At 30.0% G+C, this 24,624-nt stretch overlaps 1 protein-coding gene across 4 annotated transcripts in view; it reads left to right on the plus strand.

Annotated features, from left to right (window-relative positions):
* The window catches only part of LOC121113874 (neurexin 1), a 312,301-nt gene that overhangs the window by 253,315 nt on the left and 34,362 nt on the right, over positions 1–24,624 (plus strand). For 2 of the 4 annotated variants that reach the window (XM_071886617.1, XM_071886619.1), the window contains exons 8-9: positions 11,522–11,584; positions 20,271–20,571. In XM_071886617.1, the coding sequence (XP_071742718.1) occupies positions 11,522–11,584; positions 20,271–20,571 (364 nt within the window). The remainder of the gene's footprint in view (positions 1–11,521; positions 11,585–20,270; positions 20,572–24,624) is intronic. The other 2 variants (XM_071886618.1, XM_071886620.1) reach the window with 1 other exon arrangement.

Here is a 24,624-nt window from a genome sequence, read left to right on the forward strand (position 1 = left end):
GTTTTGCAGTCTAAAAATGATTTGATTATGTCTAATATCCATGTCATTGATTATATCTTTATTATTTTATGAAATAATTGCTTAAATGAGCGGAAAAAGTATATGTATAGGCTGTGTACTAATTGCTATTTTGTGCAGGTATTTAAAGTAATTGGGATGAGAATAACGCAATAATTGAATAATTTATGGATAATCAAAATATTAAAGGTGTAATTGCTGACAATTTTAATACAAATTAGTAAAATATAAGTATTCTGTTCCACATTATAATTTTCAAATGTCCGCAGCTATATTACTCATAGATACATAAAAAACAATATCATTTTAATAGATCAGAATAAAATGATTACTAATTAATTAATCGTTGGTAATTAAAACGACCAATGCTTTAATTTAAAAAAGTCGATTGAATCTGAAGAAATTACAACATGTTCAATATTTTATACTTTCTGAATAAAAACAAAAATCTATTACCTCATTAAACCCGCCAAACAAACTCATTTTCACAAAAAAAAACGTGTCCAAGACATAAAAAAAGTAGATATCTATACTCGAGTTAACAAGGCAGAATTCTAAAAACAAAAGTGATCAATTAAGTCAAATTTCTAATCAACTATTGAAATGTTTTTGTTTTTTTTATTTATTTATGTTCGTTTATGATGAATAATTCCTGTTAAGACGCAATTAGTTATGGAGTACATAATTAAAGAGAAGACGTATCAAAAGTCAGTAAATTTGTACGTAATATTTATCATCAGTTTGGAAACTCGTAACAACAATACAATAAAATAATTAGTTTCTACAATAGGATTTTAGAAGGTTTGATCGCAAAGGAGAGAGATTTTTTTTTCTAGTTGACAATCTAAAGAATGTTTATTCTTACTTTCCAATGCTAGGATCATAATTATTTAATTTTTTATATAGAAATATCTACATATGAAGTAATCACATGTGAGTGTGCTCATGAAAATTGGAGAGATTTGTTGTGGAGTTACAAGCATAACTCTTTCTTGTACACGGAGTAGACTTAAGGATCAACATCGGAGTAATTCCTACATATGGCAGAGCTTGATACACCGTAGGGTATGTGTTTACTTCCTCCCTTTAATAGATCGATGCAGTTGATCTATTCTGTAAAAGTGGTAGCCAATGTATTTCATTGTGCTAACTTTAGAAGCAATTGATTTCATATTTTCAGTATTCTAATATCTAAGAAAAAGTTAAACTTGCTATAGTTTGTATATTGCCGGTTTTTTTTGTTGGCTTTTTTTGTTAAGGGTGTAATTTATTTGAAATTTTTTGTTTCAGAACTAAACTAACGTAAAATTTGAATAAGATGTCTTTTAATTTGAATTACATTAAGTACATATTAGATGACATACAATGAAACACCATACTCTTATTAGTCATTATTTGAATTATCTTATTGTTATTTTTTTTAACTGTCTTCACGTACATTCTTACGGATTAATTGCATACTCAGAAGGGGATAAATAATTGCTTGAAATTAACAACATAAAAGCTATTATTTTATCCATGCTAAGCCCGGGGATTAGGAAAAGTATATATATGGATGTTGGTTTTTTTATTTTTCGATGTCTTTGCCATTTTTTATTACAATTATCATATAGGTTTACCTCGCATAAAATGTATGTATTTAAAGATATAATTGGGAAGTGTTACAAAAATCACTCAATTGTTGAATTAGGGGGGAAATATTGAAGATGATTATGGTTCTAGGATAATTTGCTAAAAGTACGTTTTGAAAAAAAAATGAAAAAGATTAGGATATACACCAAGTTCAATACGACCGGGTTTGTAATAAAAAAGGAAGCGTTAAAAATCGAATATAGTTTATGATATATATTTAATATGTAATGGATTTCTCTCAATATGTCGGTCTTCTTTTGAAAACATGTCCTGTCCTCAAGACGACCCCTGAATGCGACCGAGTACATGTTACTCTGTGTACATTTTTGTACAAGCTCTTCATTATGTCCTTTTGAGCCTTGCCGGTGGATCATTTATAACAATAACTTGGTTCCTGATGTTCATAATTTTTATTTTTCATTGGATTTTTTTTTTGTGTGTGTAACTTTCATCAACAAAATCTAGATTTTAAAAGTTATTCCATCCAAATTAAATGTCAAACTTACCTATGAAATAAAGTTAAATATATGGCTACTTTTTTTTAAGTACCCTATAGAGGTATGTTACGATTTGAAATTATTGAGTGTTCATTATTGACTTGGAATCATTCGGTGTTCATTATAGGCTTAATACCAAAAAAATTGACTTTCGGCTTATGTTTCACATGGACAGAGATATGTTGTTGTCTAACACAAAAACAATCTTGAACAAAAACTTCATGGGCTTATTTTGGTCAATAATTAACTTTGAAATTAAATGTCTGGGATGATTTTAGATACCAAAAAATCGTTATTTTTAGTTTCATAGTTTCTTCATTGGGTTGATAAAACTTAATTTAACCACAAAATGATCTTTGAAATACAATGTAACAAATTATCATATTTTCTATTATGAAGTTTCCCCTACTTTAAAATGTATTTTTCACATCCACTCCTTAAAGATTCATCTGAATAATTGTTTGAAAGAGATAAAACTACGCTAATTTTGATACATAATTATAATGTTTGTTTTAGTGCATAAAGGGCTACATATGTATTGCTTAGAATTTCATTGTCTAAATACTTTTTGTCTATTTTTTTAGCATACAAAGGTTATCATTGCAGATCAAAGGTCATTAGTATTCCCTCATTTACTTCTAACAATACTGACATTATATGTGGAGATATTCGTGGCATAAAAGTATTTCTATTTTATTAAACATTTTTTATGACTACTCAAATAGCAATACATCTATCTATAAACTTAGTTGAGTCATTCTGTCAATGAGTGATTTCATTATACTAATATAAAAACAGTGTAAACAATTTGAATGCCTTTCTATATATATGTATGTAGGTAGTTTGGCCTTCTACAAAACTCTCTACTAACTCTTTAAAACTTTGTTTATTAGTCTTAAGAAACATCGAGAGGAATATAAGTATTTACAAGTGTATATATATACTGAAGGAGTTAAGACAAAGAAAAAAAAATACTAAAAATAGAATCGATATTCTATTGGTCACCATAAATTGTATAAAGAAACTGTAAAAAGGTTTTTTCACCTTAAATACATACATAGATATTTGTGTGTATGTTGAATAGATATTAGTGTTTGGCTTTGGTCTGAAAATCTTAGACCGGTCTGATCAATTTATAATGCAACGAGCTTGAACTCAAAGTGTGTAGGTTCGATACTTGGTCCACCCTAGAACAGGAGATTTAAATAACATGAAGGGCGTAATTAGCTTTCATCATTTGGGTTGAAGGGGACCTAGTCACGCAAATTATCAACACCACTCTTTAATTACTTATATGAATAGGGTTTTTTTATGGATATACCAATAAAGGGTTCTCACATTGTAGAAAAAAAAGAATGAAGGTAGAAGAAAAGAGCCAGAGAGAGGGATGTAGAAAGATACAGAGGGAGAAGAGAATAGGGAAGAGAGAAGGAAAATTCAACCAAAGAGAGAAGGTCAGCGCTAACAAGTACTATGAGGTGTTCAAAGACAAGGTCATCACATGGATGAAAGCCAACGATGGGGACAACGGGTTCAACTTCCATCAGGACTCACCCCCCACTCATAAGGCCAAGAAGACCTTTGACTTGCTCAAGTAAGAAAACGCCGGCTTTTAATGCCGGCAGACTTGATCCTCTCACTCATCCGATTGGACCCTATGGAATACTTCTTTTAATGGAAGTTAACAAGGCAAGTCTACTCAAGGCCCCCAACAATTTGGCCAACTTCAAGTAATCGATCATGAAGTACTGAGCCAAGGTAAATCCCTCACACGTCGTTTCGGCCTGCCTTTCCTTCTGGACCACCCTAGATAAGGTCATTGCTACCAACAACAGTGGATACATCGAATAATCTTTTTCTCCATCGATGGATGAACAACTTTTCTGTAAAAAAATTCTGTAAAATTAAAATTTCCAGAGTTATAGCCCATTGAAAAATGTCCAAATTTGCCTACATATCCCTGTATGTATATCAGATCTACTAAGGAAAAGGGGGACTTCAGAAGCTTTTAAGCGACTCAGGCTCAACCACCCCCAAATGTGGCTAACGGTGGTACTGTATTGCATATAATATGAATATTTACCCCCAATTTTCTTGGACAGATGGATTAATTGCAGTAATGAAATATCTACTTATATCTAATAAATATTACCGATGGTAAAATTGCCCGAGACGGAACACATTAAATTTAATCAAAAGAGGGTTTTTTTCCGTCAATATTCAGCCTTAGTCAGCTTTCTTGGTTTCAAAAAGAAGAAAAAGAAAAAGGCTTTAGAACAAAATAAAAATTAAGATACAGGTTTTTCTTCTCTGCATTACTTTAAAAATCCAAATATGATGGTGAAACTTGTCTCCTTTATAAATTTGTTAAGGAGAATAAAGATGAGATTTTATTTTTATCAAATGTGAAAGAGAAAATTGAATTTTAATCTCCCTTCTAAATTTTCAAACAAATTCAATTCGAAAAGGCAAAAAAAAAAAAAAATTAATGGAAATAGAAGCTTAATATTGTAAATTAAGCCTTTTAATGATAAAATTAAATTAAGCAAACATATTTTCTTAAATTAAATTATTTTGTTGATTTCAACTTCATTCAAGAGTTTCATAATTTTAGTTATAAGTAACTTTGTATATTCAAAGCTAGTTAAAAATTAGGCATTCTGGAGACAATATCCTACCTCGGTCAATTTTCCTTTGGGCAATCTTCCTAGTGTCCTTATGGACGCAACTCCATCTGACCAATCAGGATACCAACATAGAACAAGTATAAGCTTGATATGACTGAACTAATTATATAACCAAGTTCTATTAGGACAGTTCTTGTACTCATATTCAGCCACTACGAAAATAGATCCTGATTTCATAAAAAAATGTGTTGTGTATGAACTTTTATTCAGAAAAAAGAAATTAGGTCCTCAATTTTGTTCAAATGTTTCAGACCACAGTCCGGACCAAAATATTATTTGCCTGACAAAACCAAAAATTTACACAGCATTTTGTTGTCAGAAGTGATTTATTTGATTTTTTGCCCCATAATCTGTGTTCTTAACTTTGATTGGTTGAATTGGAATTAATTTTTCTTAAGCTTTCAAGAATTATCAACAATTTTTGAACAATAATTCCATAATCAGAAGGAAGTGGCTAACCCCCAACTGATTTTAAGCCTTTTTTATGCTTCTTTTTTACGGAAAGGTTACGGGATACAATTAATATAACGACGTGGGATATTAATACATTTTCACAATGTAGAATGAGCTTAGATTGGTTAAATTCTAATAAGCTTTCCTCAAACTGTGAGTATTCTCTACAATTATTGAATAATGATTCCATACATAGGAAGTATTGACGAAATCACCTACTGATTTCGGGTTTTTTTTTGTATGAAAGGTTGCAATATCAAGTAAAATCACATAAGACGGAATGACAATGTCTAATGAATAATTCGGTATTGGACCGAGTCTCAACACTAAAATTTATCGATGTACATAATATATAGATATTTTTTACTCTTTATGTGTACATATGAAGAGTACGAAGTGTCAAAGAAAGTCGACGTATAAATACAGAGAGAGAGAGAAAAAAAGATCCAGAGACTCACTCCACCGACTAAAACGTATAGTGATAATGTATCAATAAAAATCGTTTGTAGAACAAAACAATAAAATATAAATTACTTTTTTGTCAATAAAATGGCTCTTTCCTTTAATTTTCCACGGTTTTTTGTTTTTTGCAATCAACATAAACAAGAAAATAAATAGATAAATTTGCTACTTTTAATTTATAATGACAATAAAATAAATGTGAATTGTCCATTGTATGTTGTTTCATTGATTTTCCGAGTTAGAGGAAAAAAGCTACAAATTGATGATTAAAAAGATTAAATATTTATATAGTATCATTGATTTACTTGCATAAATAGCCAGGTTGGTCGTTTTTAAGAATCTATAAAATCCTTTTTGATTCTGTCATAAACAAAATAACTTTGGTTTAATCAAATCCTTGAGACTATTTACAAAGTCCATACATCCTATTAAGAGATGTAAAAATTACTGGAATCTTGGTGAGTGTACAAACCATGTCTAAGAAAATATCATAACAAATATGTTAAATATGAGAGACGACATATTTGCTAACGGGGATTAATATTATGATCCTTGTCTGAAGATAACGTTTGAATGTTCTAAATAAGTAGCTCAAATTTGTAGCATTTTTAGCTCAAGATTTATATCTATATATCCCAAAGTTTCTGTTTATGTGGTCAAAAGAGAGGAATATTTTATTTACTATAAAGTTTTAAAGCCTTTTTGTTTATCATCTTAAAATGAATGAGAAGGATGCCATCAAATGCAAGTAAAAGTTGAAATTTTCCTCACTAGTGGCAATCCGTAAGAGTGTAAATGTTTTGTAAGTGCTAATATGAGATGACATTATTTTTTTTTACAAGCCTGTTTTGCTTCATTCTTGAGAAGAGAGCATCTAAGTATCAAGTAACCACGAATGCGAGTGCTCGTGAACGGGGAAGAGTAACACATATCATTTGTCTATAAGTGTTGGTCATTATTAGACTTAGACTTGAATTTAGGATCGACATCGAAGTAATTCCTACAAGTATATGCTATTGCTATAATGCTGGATAATTAGTTGTTATTTGTATTGATTTCATTTATTCCAGAGCTCCTTGTAGCTTAACATATGAACGTCATGGCAGTGAAGCTGCTCATCTACAAAACATTCTTCCAAATTGTGAGCCAGAGTTACCGTGTTGATTTTAAGTTATGATTATTTTAATGTAGTGGCGGTTCATGTGATTTAAAACTTTAATTATGATCATGTGTTACAAGTAACAGTTGGACCTTAAAAATAAGAGAGGTTAATTAATAAGTACATTAATTTATTATTTATTATCAAAATAAACATTAATATTTAATGAATACTCACAAGGATTTTGACAATTTTTTATAATTGAATCATATTATATGAGGTCATCACAAAGAATAAACATGAAAAAAAAGACAAGGAGCAAAAACGGTTTTTCTAATTGTAGCTATTTTTGTTATGAAAAGACTATTCTTGTAAGGAAATTTTGATGCAAGTTCCAAATACCGTCAGAGAGTATTATTGCTTAAAATCTACATTTAAACTTAGATCATATTGTAAAAGTAAAGGTGGTTCATCTAAACGTTCGCTAGCTGGAAAAAATAATAAAAATGCTGCTGTAACTTCATTTCTTAACAGAATTCATTAAAACTGTCAAACAAATTAAAATTATAACATAAATTTGACATTCAAACTATAAAATCAATGTTAGCTCGAAGCCCACGTTCAGAACACCCCCAGAGAAATCCCACAGGGTGCCCGTCTTGCTCCAGATCCAAGGTCTGTATTTCATGATGCTGCAGATCCAAGGTCTGTATTTCATGATGCTGCAGATCCAAGGGAAGAATTTGGTGTGCAGAACACTGTCTTAGACCTTATCGTTAACCTTCAGGCACTGCTTGATAATGAAAGGCGGTATAACAGGACCTGACTGCTAACAACACCAAAAACAATAACCTGCTTTGGATACCTGGATTTTATGATACTAAAAACGTTATAAGGACTTTTTGCTAACCATCTATTGCTCTTCGAGTTATGCTCTTGGGTTTTTACAGACATTTTTATCATCTGAGGAGAGCCAGGCAAGATCTTTCTCGAATGCTTCTGCATTAGCTTCATCAAAGGCTTGGTTGGATGACCCTTTTCTCCCTGTTTGACGGGGTAAGAGGCTGTCCCTTGTGACTTTTATAGCTGTGGTACCGTAAGTCTTCATTGATGATGCGATGGACATTTGAACGGGAATATTTGATGCTGTCTGCGATCGCATTCATACATTGAACAAGATTCTTCTCAATTTTTTTTTTTTTTTTTTTTTTTTTTAATTTTCTTCAATAAATCAGGACTTTGGATTTTGGCAACTTCTAGGCAGGATCTTCAGAATTCACTGAAATAATGTCAGTGAATTCTGAACATCCTGCATGACACGTTTTCTGATATTTTGGACGAATCAAGTAGTTCATCCTACGACTTTATCCAAAAACGTGTTGTCTATTTTACCATCTAAATTGCACAAAATACACAAAAGTGCAAAATATTTTGTTCATGATTAAAAGAAAACGGGGGCATGTTGTCAAAAGAAAGCATAATCAGCAATTTACCTTGTAGAGTAGGCCAGAGAAAATTGAAAACGTTTAAAAGAACTACCCTCTATAAAATTTTATGATCCTTTCTTACAAAGTTAAAATAGTTTGAAAAGAAAAATCCTATATTTTTTTCAATTGATTATTTTTCAGCCCAGCATGTTTTTGATTTTTTTAATTTTAAATGTATTATGGCTTGCAATGCCCAAATATTCCAACTATATATGACTTTTTTTAGATAAAAATATGTGTTACAAATTACCATATTAAGCGTATATATACATATTACACAATATGTGAAAGTTTTTTAGCTCAAAACTTTCCAACGAGAAAGAAGGGGAAAATCAAATCAAGAACAAAGTTTCACTGCTTTTTAAATAAATACCATAGACTATGCTCATACATAGATATATAATCGACTTATTTTCCCTTCTCTTTTGATCACTTCATACGTTGTTGTATATGAATATAGATATGCCTAACGGTGGTTTTGAGTAAAGTTTTTAAAAAAATAGACATTCCAGGTAAATGTTATAATATTAACTAAAAAATATCAAAAGCTGTGAAAAAATGCTTGTTTCAATGTTATGTTAAAAGGATATGTAAAAGAATATTATCATCTTCAAAAAGAAAGGCTTTCTAAAAATGTATATGCATAGCGTATGAACAACAGTATCATAAATCTAAATTCATTATTTTACAGAGGCTTATAAGATATATGAGGCCTATGAAACAGTTAAGGAATTTGAGCAACTGAAACTCTTTACACTAGAAAAAACAAGAAAACACTCAAGACTTAGAGAAATCAGTTACTAAGATTCGATTTGTTTAGCCAACATAGGTTATGATCAAGGGAATCATTAGACCCTAGTGTGGCAACTTTTCATCTTAACACAATAACTGGAATGGTTGATTTGGAAGACGTGTTAATGATTTTGGGGATTTACCATACTCAGAAATATTTTTGCTTGCCTTCAAGAAAATTACAAACGTTTATCTTATTTTGAGATACGTCAACCGCATATTACTTGTTATTTTTCCATAGCAAATTATACCAAAATCCAAGCACACATTAAAATGTATATGGTTACATATTGTACGTTTCAAGCTAATGGTTAGTCTCAGTTTTTTCTTCATTTCAAAAGCTGAAGAGACTCTTTTGAAAAAAAACGGATCCTCTAAAATTTTGATTAGTATACATATAGTTGGAACAGGACTAAATATGTTAATAATATATTATAAAAAACATTTCGATTATAATGAATATTGTAGCTGTCATTGGTCCTAATACATATATACGCCAAAGGTAACTGTTTGCATCTCCTAATCTAGTTATTAAGTCTGTGCAAATGTATAGATTAAATTTCAACATAATGTAACTTTTTCATTAAGATTTGTTTGGCATTTATGATTTAATACAGTGATTGTCTTCATTGACAGATCATATATTTTACTGTACCTATAATAATATATATATTATAAAGCTACAGATATGATTGTTACTGTGGTGTTTGCCTTATCTCATTAATCTTACATCAATTTCCTAAGTCTATAAAACTATTTAGGATGTGCTCTAACAAATCAGAACTCTATTTTAAGTCTTTGTTCTTCAATTTTTATGATTCTACTTAGATGCTACTTTTTCAAATATTCTAATTTAATTGATGAGGGAATTTATCTCTTTAATTTATATAAATAATTTGTTATAAAACAATGCTTCTCAAGCCGTAAATTGAAATAGTATAATCAATAAATATCTATATTTTAAGGAAATTACTAGATGGATACATTTCATAGAGGTTAGGTGAAAATTTCCCGGCCTGACAATAAAAGACTTTGGCGTTTGGTTTAAAAAAAAAAATATTTTATCTTCTTTGAATTCCATCCCCTTGATCAAGCGTCTCTCTAACTTTAGTATTCCTTCCCAAAAGTGAAAGTCCATAATGTTGTAAAAATACTCATCTACGGTCCTCTTAACTTCCTAGAAACGTTTTCTTTTTAATATATATTAGCAGATAGAACTCTGAGGGTGCCAAATCAGGAGAATAAATGAGAAAACTATACACCCAATCCCAAAGTTTTCACATTTCTAACGCACTACTGTGTGCAAGTGCGTTGTCCGGGTAGAATGTGATGTTTTTCTTCCTTAAACCAGGCTTCTTTTCTCTAATTTTAGTATCCAGATGGTCAAGTAGTTTGGAATAATAGTTGCCTGTAATTGTTTTGCTTTTTCCAAGATAATTTATCCTGTGGTCGCAGTGTTTGACCGTCCTTCATGTGTATGTGCAACCACGTATAAATTCAGTTCCCCACTTTTTAAAAGTTGATATGGAAGAGCAGAGTCCCTGTAAACTTTGTTAACCTTTGGATAAATTTTCGGTAGGGTTAGTCCATCCAAACGGAAGAATTTTATAACTGCATGGTAATCAATTTTATCCATTTTAACAAAAAAACACGAAAGATTTTTACTCAAACAGTTCATGTAAGCAAATTACTTGATCAAACCAGTAGAAACTAGTCATAAAAACCCATGAACCCAGCAAGAAACATAATTTTTGTAAATTGAAGAGATATTTCTATGTCAGGGCGATAATTTTCCACCTTGTTCTAATAAAAAAGATAGAAAAACTCAAGTTTTATAATATGAAAAAGGAGGTGCAAATCAAAATGTTTGAGAAATACTTCTTTCAGGCTACATATAAAATCATTTAACAAATAGACGAGAATTGATTACTTTTTGCAAAATTCTGGTGCAATATATTCTTTTCATTTTATACTAATAGATTACTCAAATTATAGAGTTCATAAAGTGTGCAAACTTTATTGGTCACAAAAAATAATATAGATTTCATATTTGAAATGCTATTTTGGAGCCCAATATATCTCTTTTAAAAGATTGAAATAAACACCTTTGGGTATCTTAAACAATCCCTAGCTCTAAAAAGGGATTCCATAAATGGACATACTTAAATCTAAGGGCTATGTTATTGGAGTCGCCCTCAATATTGTATCCAAGGTGTTGGGTAGGATTATAACTAACTTTCTATCTAATACAAATGGAACAGAATTATTTATAATAATCTACAAACATATTTTTTCTATTTACCCAAAGATTTAACAAAATTATTTAAATAAAAAACTTTTAACATTGAAAAAAAATTAAATTCATTCTTATTTAATTATCTTCCTTTGATTTAGGCAAACCTTTATACACTACAACATGGAAGTGTCATATCAATGACAAGGTCACAGTCCTATTTGGTAAGAGATGCTTTATTTTTATAGCTGTTCTTGCTTTGGAAAATGATATTTATATTTAATTTAGGCTGTCCTGTTTTCAGGATAATATTATGTTTTCCCTGTAGAAAGATATTTTATCCTAAGGACAAATAAAAAATTGACTTTGGATGGCTTGTGGCCTATCAGCACTTTTTTGGCCATTTTTAAGCCTTTTGTCTTGTACAAAATAAAAAGCTATGAGTCAAAAATTGAACTTTTAATATTACTCTGTAATTGGTTTATGATTAAGAAAAATTGTGCAATTAATTTTTTAATGATTTGCAGTTTTTATTTTGTTCAAAAAAAAATGATTTCCCTCCTTTTGTTCAACAACTATCCTTTCAACTAGGGTTAAATTTTGACATGTGATCTTTGATAAAACAGGGAAACCGGAAAATAGTGAACACATCAAAGACCTCTGAAAATATTAAAGACAAGGTGCACAATATTTTTGACAAATAAACCAAATACTATGAATATAAAAAGTACAAATTTTTGAATTTGGAACGATACAAGAGGCCTCAAACTTTGCCAAAGTCATTTTTGTATTGTCTTCAGGTGAGATCAGTCCTAGTTCTGCATTTCTTGGACCTATGATTCCAACTAGGACTAAAAAAAAAAAAAAACTGATAGCTACATCTAATAATACTAGAGTATTATATGGCTAGATAGATGCAAAGCTCATTCAAGACAACATTATGAATCGGCCCTGGGTACTTTCACCTTAAACTATTTTGCCTAAAAAACATTTTGCACGAAGGATATTTAATAAATAAATAAGTTTTGCACGTCGTTATTATTTATTTTTGGTTGAAATTAAGGCTCTCTTTGTAATATTAAATGAAAATATGTAATGTATATAACTTAATCTTATATAGGTAGTTCTTTTATGTTGGAAAATTTATGGAGCTATGACACAAAATTTATTTTCATATATACTACTGATATTTAACTATACAATGTATTCAAACCAGAGACAAAGAGTTAAAAAAATTAGTATAATAAGAAAAAAAATAAGACAACGATTTAAATAAAAGAAGTGCTAATCATTTTTAGGTTATCAATTAATTATCATTAGACTGGATGGATTATTCATATTGGGCTATACTCATTGATCGAGCATAATATGAGGCAAGAGCATAGTTCCATCATCATTTCAACAGAAAACAACTTAATAATGTGTAAAAAGGACATGAATTTCAACGTAAAATAAAAAATAATTTACTGGGTAATGTTTAATTATATTTACTCAAATGCAACGTCACACGAAAATTTTAGATACTTATATTTCTTATTATCTTAATATAAAAATAATTTATTTAAATATTAAGCCAAAATTGCCCTCTAGGCAAAATGGCTTTAAGGGCAAATGTCTTTAGGCGAAAATAACGGACACTTATGTCTTTGTTAATAATGATAATTTATAGTATGAGTTACAAATGTCAGCTAAAGTGGCGACGTACTAAAATACCGATAAAAACTGGTCTTAGAGCTGATTATATTAATTAGGATTTGATTGACGTATACTATAGTCTTTTTATTTTTTTAGACCAATCCAACATTTTTCCCTAGCAGAAAAAGTATGTATAAAAGGGGAGATATTGACCCTAAAACCGTACAGTCTAATATGCATACATACATCGACTTTATATTTCCTATAAGCATGACCGTAAGTAAAAGGGCTTTCACTTATATTATGTACAATTTATTTCTTCATGAATGGACTTGATTTCCATTTTCAGATGTTGTTTTATTATTGTTAGTTGTTTTGGTATATTATACGAATATATATAGTAAATAAATACATTTTATATTGTTGGTTCCTTAAAGAAAACGGAAGGAGCAATATATATAAAATTGAAGGGGAAAAAAGAAACAGTTTTTTATATTATTCTATTTTGCTAGAACTCCCTTTATATAGAATAGCTTCTTTAACAATGAAAAAAAAAGTTTGTTGTTTTGATTTACGAACTAATTCCCTACACCATATGTCATAAAAAGCTAGGAGTTATTGTCCTATATGGAACTCGTATATATAAATACAAGTAAATACCTACTAATTACGTTCTAATTATTAAGGATTGAATATAAAAACATGTTGTTTATTCACACTAAATTGTGAGTGACTTCATGATAGTTTGGAGTAGTGTTGTTTACTATTCTCCTACAATAGTGATTCCCGGGCACTGACTCATTTACAACAGTACTACAGAGTTGCAAGATGTAAACTTATATGACCATGATGCTAAACTACGATATTTGACAACCGTTTTTCCGTTTGCCTAAAAACAAAACAAATAAATTATTGGCCTTTTTTTCTTTATTTTGGACAAGTTTCGTTCAATTAGGGTGAAAAATGAAGTCACAAGAACCAAATTGAAAATCATTACCACTCTCTCTCTCTCAAGTCCTAATTTGCACATTTATAGCCTTGAGAAAGACCTGGTTCTTATTCATCTCCCAACCTCAACCCTCTGGACTATTATTGGTAGAGCACCGTGAAGAGAAAGTCCAACAGAACGAACCAAAACAGTATTGACTCGTTCAAGTCAGCCCTTATGGAGAGATGGGAAGTCTAGTTCATAAAGGATTTTTACCTCAGCTTGTGCCTCTTTTGGACTGTCTTAAGGCTGTCATTGCAGATGATGTGAAATACTTTGAATAGTATTTGTTAAATTGTGTATTTACAGTTTTCAATTTAAAGTTCTAATAAAAATTAAAGTGATTAATGTTGAAGCTATTCCTTGAATCCTTCAACTTAACTTCCAGACACCCTGTATACTAAATTACTACTGGAACCGGTACTTCCAAAGTCATGTATCCATAAAAATATTTGAACAACATCCCTGTAGTAATAATGTTTTGCTTCGTACTTCCGTTGGAATCCATATCAAAAAGTAACAAAATGCCGATACTAATTTTGCAATGGGAACCCGTACATAAATATTGGTGGTTTGACAATACCAAATAGTTTGTAGTGTAGCAGTCTCATATATTTGGTAGGTTACCTTTGCTTATTTCTTTCTTAGTAGTAGTCAAAAATGCATGCAGTTAAGCTAAAAACTTTTAAACTATTTCTATAATTGAAAGAATAAAGTGAATTAGGGATGTGGTAGTCCCAAAAAAATAGATCTATTCCCGTCCTGTCGGTAATCTTTAGGACGAGTCCGAAACGGACGTAAAAGCCAACATAGAAAATAATCTTTGATAGATTAGGTCATTATATATATCAGTCAATGATGCCATTGTTAGTTCATCTTCAACATATTTTAAGAGAAAAATAAATACTTTAAATTCGGTTCGTGTTACAAGACCTTTGCAATGGTTCGAGCAATTTCGTTCTGGTGTAGTGGAGGTGAATGATGCATCACCCACCGTCAGGATTGTCGTCAAAAACGTTGATAAAATCATGGAAAATATTGAGATAGACAGTCATGTTAGCTGTTGTATCCTCGCTTAGGAGCTGAATATTGATCATAAAATCGTTTTGATCCATTTGAAGAAGGCTGGTTACAAAAAGAAACTCAAATAGGTTAGGAATCGTATTTCATCAAGACAATGTCAGGACGCGTCAAAAGCTCTACGAGCTCAGATAGGAAATTCTTATTAATTCATCCTCACAGTCCAGAACTGCCACCAAATGACTACCACATATTCCCGTCTATGGCTAACACGCTATGGGGTACAAATTTGGCCTTATTAGAGGACTATGAAAAAAAAAGTTCTGAGTGTTTTGCCAATAGGGATAAAGCTTCAATGACAAGGCCATAATGAAGTTGGATTCTCATTCGCAACAAGTTATTGAACAGAACGGTACATATTGGCTTAAATAGGATGATTGCAACACTTCTTCTAAAAATAATATAGCAAGAAATACGAACTTTCTTTTTCCCTATCCTAATATTAGTGAGTTTTTTAAGTGATATTTTTTAGGAAAATAGAAATCCTATTAGGAATATAGTTTATTATGTTTCATTAAATATTTCATTTAATGTAATTTTATTATTTTTGTGTAAATTACCTTTTTAAAATGAGATCAAGAATTAATATACATATTAATTCAATATATTTATTAATTTATTTAGCATTTGCTGACTGTTTTTAAATAGACTCTAATAGATTTAGATTTGGATAAAAGTCAAAGAAATTATTTAATGCAAAAGTAATGTTACCAACAAACAGATGATAAATGGTTTTGATAAGGACCAAAAAAACGTTTTTCAGAAGTTTGAAATTTCCATGTTTACTTATAAATGACATATGTATTAAAGTAAAATATATGAAAATGATTGAATTACAAACCTTTTTGCTTTCTGAAAAAATATACAATTAAAAGAGTAAAAACTTAATATTTTCAATTGCTTTATCAATTCGTACAGTTAATATTTAAGAGATAACTTGTATAGAAAATTGTGATTATTTGTGGTTTGATGACTCTAAACCAACATTTTGAAACTTTTCTGTACCTGGGCTAGAAGTGTTTTATTTTATATTTGCTTTTATTTTGGGTAAAAAAACACGACACTGGAAATTAAACTTTCTTATTTACGATCTACAATTTATTTAGGGTATATTAAAGTTTCGAATTAATCTCAAACAGGAAAAAGAAATAATCAAATTATGGAAATATCTCAAATTGATATATCTTGTTCTGAACTTATAAAAATCGCTTACTAATTAGGAAAAAATGAAAATTTTCTATTAGAACCTTTAAAGTCTTAATTTGAAACAGAAATTATTAGAATTTGGTTTTGCATTAAAATAAAATGAACACCTTCAATTTAAAAAAAATTGATTCAAATACATAATATTTTTAATGTAATTAAGGATTTAATAGTAAAAAATAGTTTCTATTATTGTGAATGTCGAGGTTTTGTAGACCCAAACAACGACATTTACATTTTATAACAAAAGTTTAAAAATGTTTTCACAGAAACAAACAGGGCCCGGGTTTATTTGTATTCTAAATTAATCTATCTCACATTTATATAAGTAAACTATTTCGATTAATTTCTCGTAGGCGTAGCAAACTTCACAATAAGATCACAATAATTCTCTGAACATTTATGGAGCAAAGATATGATGGATAATATTTGAAAGGTCAAATCGAAACTAAATAAAATGTATTTAATCAAGATATCCAACTATAGTTACATTCTAGAGTATCTCAATCCATTCCACAAATTATAGTATAGAGCCCCCTTTTAGGACGATATAAATGAGTTTATGTTATATTATTATGATTCTAAACAGAAAATCAAAGAATTTATCTGTTTAAGATAAGCCCACGTATTTGCATTCTAACTTATAGTTAACCATTATTATATTAATAAAACTGTTGCTTCTTATCATATAAATATTACCAAATACTATTTGACAAAATTCATTTTTTGTAGGGGCATGTTATAATTTATTAATCAATAATAGAATTTTTACAAAATTAATTTTATAAGCATCTGTTAGTCTGAGCTCTCTTAATCATTAATGTAGCCGCCCTTAACGGCAATGATAGCTTCCAGATGGCAGAAGGGTCGGCACCTGTTGCAGATGTAGTTATTTAGCATGGCGTCTTAGTGCTGGCTGACATTGGCTTTGAGGACCACGGTGTTTGTATGACGGGTTCTGAAAGCCTTCCCCTCGACATGAAAAGGTGTAGTCGAGGGAGTTGGTGTTAATGGTGTAGGGAGCCAAAAGTGCCCAAAGAAAGTTTAAAGGAACTCAAAAGAGTCTTGCAACGAAGAAGATGGGTTTTTTTATTGCCTATCCACCCTCACATTTCCAGTCACTTCTTTGATAGCTCTCATATAAAAGTCTGGTGTGAAATCCCAAGATTTATTGCATGGGTCCTGATGGATGCGAGAGGATTGACCTGGGCTGTTTTCTTTAGCTCCTCCGGATCCAGTTTTACCTATCTGACAGAGACCTTTTTCTTCTCCGACATTTTGGACTTGCTGAGGACGTGGATGGTGATCCTGGAGACGCTCAACTGCTAGAACTGCGTGAATGGAAATTTTTCGATCACGTTGAAGTGTAATTTTCTCCACTTGTGCTAAGCTTGAAAGCTCAAGTTTGATTTGTTTTGTGATTAATTGTTTCATCTTTAATATATTGAAACATGAACTAGTTTTAATAACTCAACATCCATTAATTATTGAATTAGTTAGTGTTCAGATTTCAATGGACCACCCGGTTGTTACAAAATATTGTATTTCTATTTATAATGAAAATTTTGACGCATAAATATAAAAAAAAAATCCGTGTTGCAATTCGCAAATATGTTAAATTAAGTTATAGAAAGTTTTATTTTAATTCAATAATATAATTATTTCTTGATCTAATTCGTAAGTTATTCATTTTTTTAAGAAGTGATTTTTGTATATTATGTATTTGCTTAGATCTCTCTCTCTCTCTCTTTCGAGAAGCTCTTCAAAAGAAACAATAGGTTAAATGAAGTGCTCTTGAAGTGAGTGAGTCAAGGATCTGTATTTGCCAAAGAATTTTGATTTCATTTATCATAAATAGATAGCCTATTAACATAAAAGCAAGCTAGAATGGTGTTTCCAAAAATTGAGTCTATATTACGTCATATTCATTCTTCGATTAAAGTCACTAATAGGCTAAATTTCAACTTTTTTTTCCATTAAACTTTCAAGGAGTGTTTCTAATTATATTTATAATCTCGAAAGATCCAGAAAGAAAAACATAAAAATATAGTTTGTAAGAACACGTTTTCAGATTCAAAATATATTTTAATAATTTCGTTACCTTTTTATACATTTTTTATACCAAAAATCCTTTGCAAATACAAAAGAATGAAAAAAATGAACCTTTCTTTGAAAAATTCTGCATTTTTCGTAACAATGACACATGTAATAGTCGTAAAGTGAGCACATACACGGTGTTTTAAAAGTAGTATTGGAATAATATTATAATGGCAATTCAAGAGATTTCGTTGATATTTTTTGTATAAATCCGGTTCAAACTCTTCGGTGCAATAGTTTTAGAAGTGATGTTAGATTAATTACTTTTAAGTGGAAAATTGAAGCCAAAAGAATAGAGGGTACCGTTCCATTCTACTCTGCACTAGTGACACAAATACCAACATTATGAGCATGCTCATACTCAGCAACAAGAAAGTCTATATGATCAGGAATCGACTTAAAGCTAAAGATAACCTAAAATTGGTCAAGAGCCGTAAAAATTGCAGGAAGTAAGTCGCTAAAGCTTGACAAACTACTTTTACTTAATCAGGTACAATGAGGACTCTTTTTCAGTCCTGTAAATGTAACCCTAATTATCTTAACCATAAGGGAAACAGAGTTATTTTCTTCAGGGATGGAAAACCAGGCACTGTGAATAAAATAATAGATATAAAACCTTTGATAAATCCAAGTAAAACAAGATTTTGGGAGATAAAAAATTCCTGACCGTCCAGACTGTCTTGTTGCTGAATGAGAGTATGATCAGAATGTTAGTGTTGGTGTGACTGGCCCGGTCTAGAACGGCAACCTCTTTTGTTTTGCCTTCCATTTCCCATTTAAAAAAATTTAATCTCCCCTAAACAACTTACCTCACTTCTATAAATATCGTGCCAAAAAGTTCGAACCAATTATTTACAAAAAAAACAACTTACGTAACCTCTTAAATTTTAAATAACATTCCATTAAATTTCAAACACCCCGTACAAAATAATAACTTTTGACCTAATATATAGAGTTATTTAAATTTTGTTCCTTGATAAAGTATTTTTTTTATATTTATTAAGCTCTAAGGGCTTATTGATAGTATATAAAATTGTCCTCTCTGTAGACGATACAAACAGAAATAGTTTACACAAGTTATTTTCATATTTTTGAAATAAAATTAATCAGGAGCACATAACCACAATCCAAGGCCACCAATTGCATATCAATTAGCCAATATGAATTGTCACAATAAATTGATTAGAAACTGATCCAATTTATTTGCAAAAGTTAATATCAGGGCCAAACTATGTATCATATACGAAACAAAGGCCATAAGTTGAGTATTAATTCATCCCTTAAATTTGAAGTCAAAACCTATAATTAACCAAAATAGTTCCCTGAAATATTAAACTATAACTATGAACAATGCATAAAAGTTTATTAGGAATTTTTACTTATTTTTATATTTCCACTAGATGGTTTTTGTGTTAACCCCCTGATTAAATTACTAGGAGGATTAAAAATTGAGAATAAATGTATCTTTCAAAATAATAGCAAACTAATAGAGTCTTGATTTCCTCATTTGTATTATTCGACAAAGTATTGCTCATATCTATAAGCAATAATTCTTCGGATAATTTATTTTGAGGGAATCCCAAATTTCACTTAAAGCAGAAAAAACTAATCTTACAATTGAATACTGAGAAGTAGATATTTTCTACTTATAAAAGGGAAAGATTAGGGTCGAACTAAGTGTGAAGGCTCTAAATTATAATTACCATTCTAGAATAAATTAACTCGTACTAAAAAGTTGAATACAATGTCTATGTTTATGAAATATTGGACTCTCTATATATATATATATATATATATAATACGTTGTAAAAAATAAATTGCCCAATTTTCTTTTTCTTGATTTTTTTAATAGAGTGTTTTTGTGTTAAATCTCACATTATATGGTATTTAATTTCCTACTCTTCCAGGTTCTTCCATCATGGAACTCCACATCTGGAGGATCCTTCTCCTTCACATTTCGAACAAACGAACCCAATGGTCTTTTATTCTACAATCAAGGATTAAAAGGAGCTTCATTGGACGTGTTTGCCATAGAAATCCTTGAGGGCTATCTCTACCTACATTTAAACCTTGGACCAGAGGCCCTCAAAATCCGTGCTTCAAATCAACGTTTAGACGATGGAACATGGCATAAAATTGAAATTTTCCTCCGAAGTAAATCTGGAACAATCAAAGTCAATGAGGATTTTCAGGAATTTGCAATCCCAGGTATAGATAAAGGGCTTGGGAAAGATTATTTAAAAAAGGTTAGGAGAACATAAACTATATTCAAATTTATTTTATTTCTTAAGAGGATAAATAATAAAGTTATATTTATTTATTTTTTCTTGTTCTTTTTAGAAAAAATATATTTCATAAAAATACCTACCCAACAATACATTTCATTTAAGATATTATGTATTTTAATTCGTCAAAATTGGACTTTTGGTAAATAAATAAACATTCACAAAACATGTCATTCAACTACAGAAATATATATTTATATGTAAATTATGCTGTCCATTTTTGGCTTAATTGTTATCTGTCCCAACACTTACACCTCTTTTGCTCGGGTGGAAAAAAACTCACTTGGGATAGTTTGAGGCCAATCCAACCATTTTTAGCATAAATATATGCAAAATATATTTTGTAAGTACATGTTTCTAGATTAGAAAAATATTTAAATTGTTTCTTTATATTTTTTTGAGTTGGAGAAAATGTTTTACTAATACCAAACAAAATTATCAAAAATAACCCTATCATTTGGAATCTAATAAATTTATCATTTTTGATCACAATGATACAAATTTGAATTTGTTGTGAAGTCAAGACAAAACACTTCATTTATATATAAAATGAAACACCTCAATGTAATTAATATCTCAAAAATTATTTAAGATTTCTTTTTTCAAAACTTAAACATATTTACGTAAAATACACATCATAAATTAAAAGCAATACATAAATCATGCAACAATACTCTAACTAATAATAATGTTTATAGGATCACTATTTCAAAAACTTTTATTGAAATAAAAAAATGTTCAATAAGCAAATTTCACTATTCTATTTTCTTATATACATTTAACCAGTATCCTATTCTCATCCAAACTGTCAATCATTAATATTGATCTCTTGACCATTTTTCCATCTCTTAGTTTATTCGCTTTTTATAAGTCCTTGCCGCGTACATGACTGACATTATTTTTGGTATCAATGCTTCTATCTTGAATTTCTCTGGGGGATTTGAAGGCGTTTACCCTAGTCACTCACACTTCGTGATTCTGTAGTTCCATTTTTTTGTATTATCTTCTCTATAATTAATTAATTGCACAGGGACCTAGATAAGAAGATGAGTTGTTCTGAATTTTCAATTTCCAATGCACAGAGAGTGCAGTATTTATTCCACACTGATAATTAAGAAATGGATTTCTTGAAAAAATGTCTTAATTTTAAAATGCATAACTATATTGCATCAAAGTAAATTGCACCAATAAAAAACCTTTACATACTAACCAATACCTGGGAAGTAAAATGATTTCTATTTTTTTTTAATTAAAATTGCATTTACCACTATAGTAATGGCCAGACAGGCCTCAATTTTTGATTCTAACACCTACGAGAAGAAAGGGTCCTAGTGCAAGCAAAACGAGACAGTCTAATATAGATATTCGTCATAACCCCTCCAAACCCTGTTTTAACTTTTAAGGAGTATATGCATAATGTATAAGATTATACATAATTATTGCATAAGGATTTACTAATGTACATATGTTACATGGTATATGAATGTATATCATTATTATTATTCTTATAAAGAGTGAAGAAAAGAATCAGCACGAACTTTGTCATATTATAAAAAAATGAGATATTATATCATAATTTAATTTGTCAAATAGGATTCACATATATTTCACATTTTTATATGGTAGATGTACCCTAGAATTATATGTATCCATGTTATGTACAACTTCCTACCAGAGAAAAAAAAATAAGAAGTAACATTTTCACTAAAGAATTTACCTTTTTAAACCATTTCATTTTGATATCGAGGATGATTTAATTAGAACTCTTAGCTTGGACTTAAGTCTCAGTCAAGTCTTTAAAAAGAATTTACTTATAGATACAATAATTAGTATTATGTTTCGTTGGAAATTCTAGATAGGGCTTTCATAGAGAAAAATACGGTCCCTTTAGATCCTTTCAAAATTAAGTAGATGTTAGAAAATGCCACTTTTGTAGATTATTTTTTTATGACGTAACTTTTGTTATCAAATTTTGAACTTTGGTACAGTGAATTCATTTTACACTTAAAATATATCATATAAAATGTTCAACTGGTATGGGAGAAAATCGGTCCGTAGAGTGAGTTAAAAAAAGGATTCACGATTTATTGTATCTCAGAGCCTACAAAAAGAAATCTACATCTACAAAAAGATCTACAAAAAGAAAGGGAAAAAGGGACCAAAATAAATTGGGACTTCCTCACTAGAAAGACACTTATTCACAGGGAAAAACAACTCATAAATCGTATGGAGTTTGCCACATAACATTTCAACTATTCCAACTAGTGTTGCAACTAAATATTTGAGTGCTCTAAACCACCATACTAACAATAATTTGTAGGCGTGGAAAACCTTCCAAAGCCATGAGGAAAAGAAAAAATAGAACCCAAGTTAGAGAGTATATGTACAAAGATTACTATCAATACCAGGGTGACAAGGAAGGACATTATTGGCGATTTGGAGAAGATCCATATCTATGTCTTGTAGGAAACTATGTAGAGTATTGAATTGTTCTATGTGTTATTGTGTCCTAGAAAAGCACTTATTCCCATGATAAAAAATCTCATATATCGTATGGAGTTTGTCAGATAACATCACAATTAATCAATTTAGTGTTGCAACTAGATATTTGATTTATTAACAAAATTTGTTGCTTTTGGTACAAGATTTTACAGTTAGGAATAAGTTAAGATATTTAACCTTAACTTCATTTTTTATAATCTGCGTGTGATCAATAGTAAAGCATACAATTAATATCGTTTGTACATTAGAGTGGATGGAGGATTGCTTCGATTGATTAAGATTGGCAAGAAGCTTCTCAGAGCAATTAGACTCAATCACTACATAACAATGTTAAGTTGGTTCCTCCCGGTCTATAAAAGATCCTAACTGTTTACATTAGTATTAGTAGGGCATTCGAAGGATTACATTTATATATTTATATATCTATATAAAATCCATAACTAATCACAAAAAAATAAAAAATTCAGAGCTATTCATAAAATATTAAATTTTCAAAAATTAAATTTCAATTTTTTTGGGAAAAAAACTCAAATATACAATTTTTTGCTCTGCCTCATAATTTGTCCGAATGACGAAAAAAATTCTAATAAAAAAAATCCTTTATTTTTGTGGGGAAGGGCTACAGCTCCTCAAGCCCACCCTTGTGGACGCACCTGATAAGTGATTTGACATAACTCCACCATGCCATACCACTCCCTTGAATTCAAGGAAGAATGTTTTGAAGCTTAAGAAGGATGGACATTGGCAACTTTGGGACTCAAATTTGTGGTCTGATAAAACAAAAATCGAAATTTTTCATGCTAAAGACCAACGATATTTTTGAAGTAAAAGCGATGAATACAACCTAAAGAATACTGTTCCGAAAATTACCAACGGTGAAATGTTTTATGGCAAAATTACCTAGAACTGTTCTTATCAACTATACAAACAACCAACTTACAGAGTATAAAATAAATGTTTTTAAGCCTCGTTATGTGTTTCAACTTATAACATGTATAAGTACACGGCAGATAGAGTAGGAGAATATTTATGTTTGTGTGTAAAAAGTTGAAATGAGAGGGTAATTTATATGGATTCCTATTTTTTTTCTTTTTTTTACATTTTGTCTTTTAAAAAATGGTCACGAAGACTCTTTTTTACCCTTCTTCTTATCCATATAATATATCAGAAATCTTTTTATGCACTTTTTTTAAGAAGAAGAGGGAGAAGATGAAATGTGACCCAAATACATAAAGAAACTCGTCTATGTATTTAGAATATAATATGGCTATTTAAATATGAATTTGTAATTAAGGGAGACCGGAGCAGTTTGTTATAATTATGATATAAAACTTTTTAATGACATTGACCATATAATATGCCCATGATTCGACTAAGATATTTAGTGATGTGCAAGGTCATCGTTAGTCCCTTTTAGATACTTTTTTTTCTTTATTTTTAATATTAGGTTGGGGAACAAATAATTTCGTAATTC

This window comes from Lepeophtheirus salmonis, chromosome 2, assembly GCF_016086655.4.
Source record: "Lepeophtheirus salmonis chromosome 2, UVic_Lsal_1.4, whole genome shotgun sequence".
NCBI classification, from domain to species: Eukaryota; Metazoa; Arthropoda; class Copepoda; order Siphonostomatoida; family Caligidae; genus Lepeophtheirus; species Lepeophtheirus salmonis.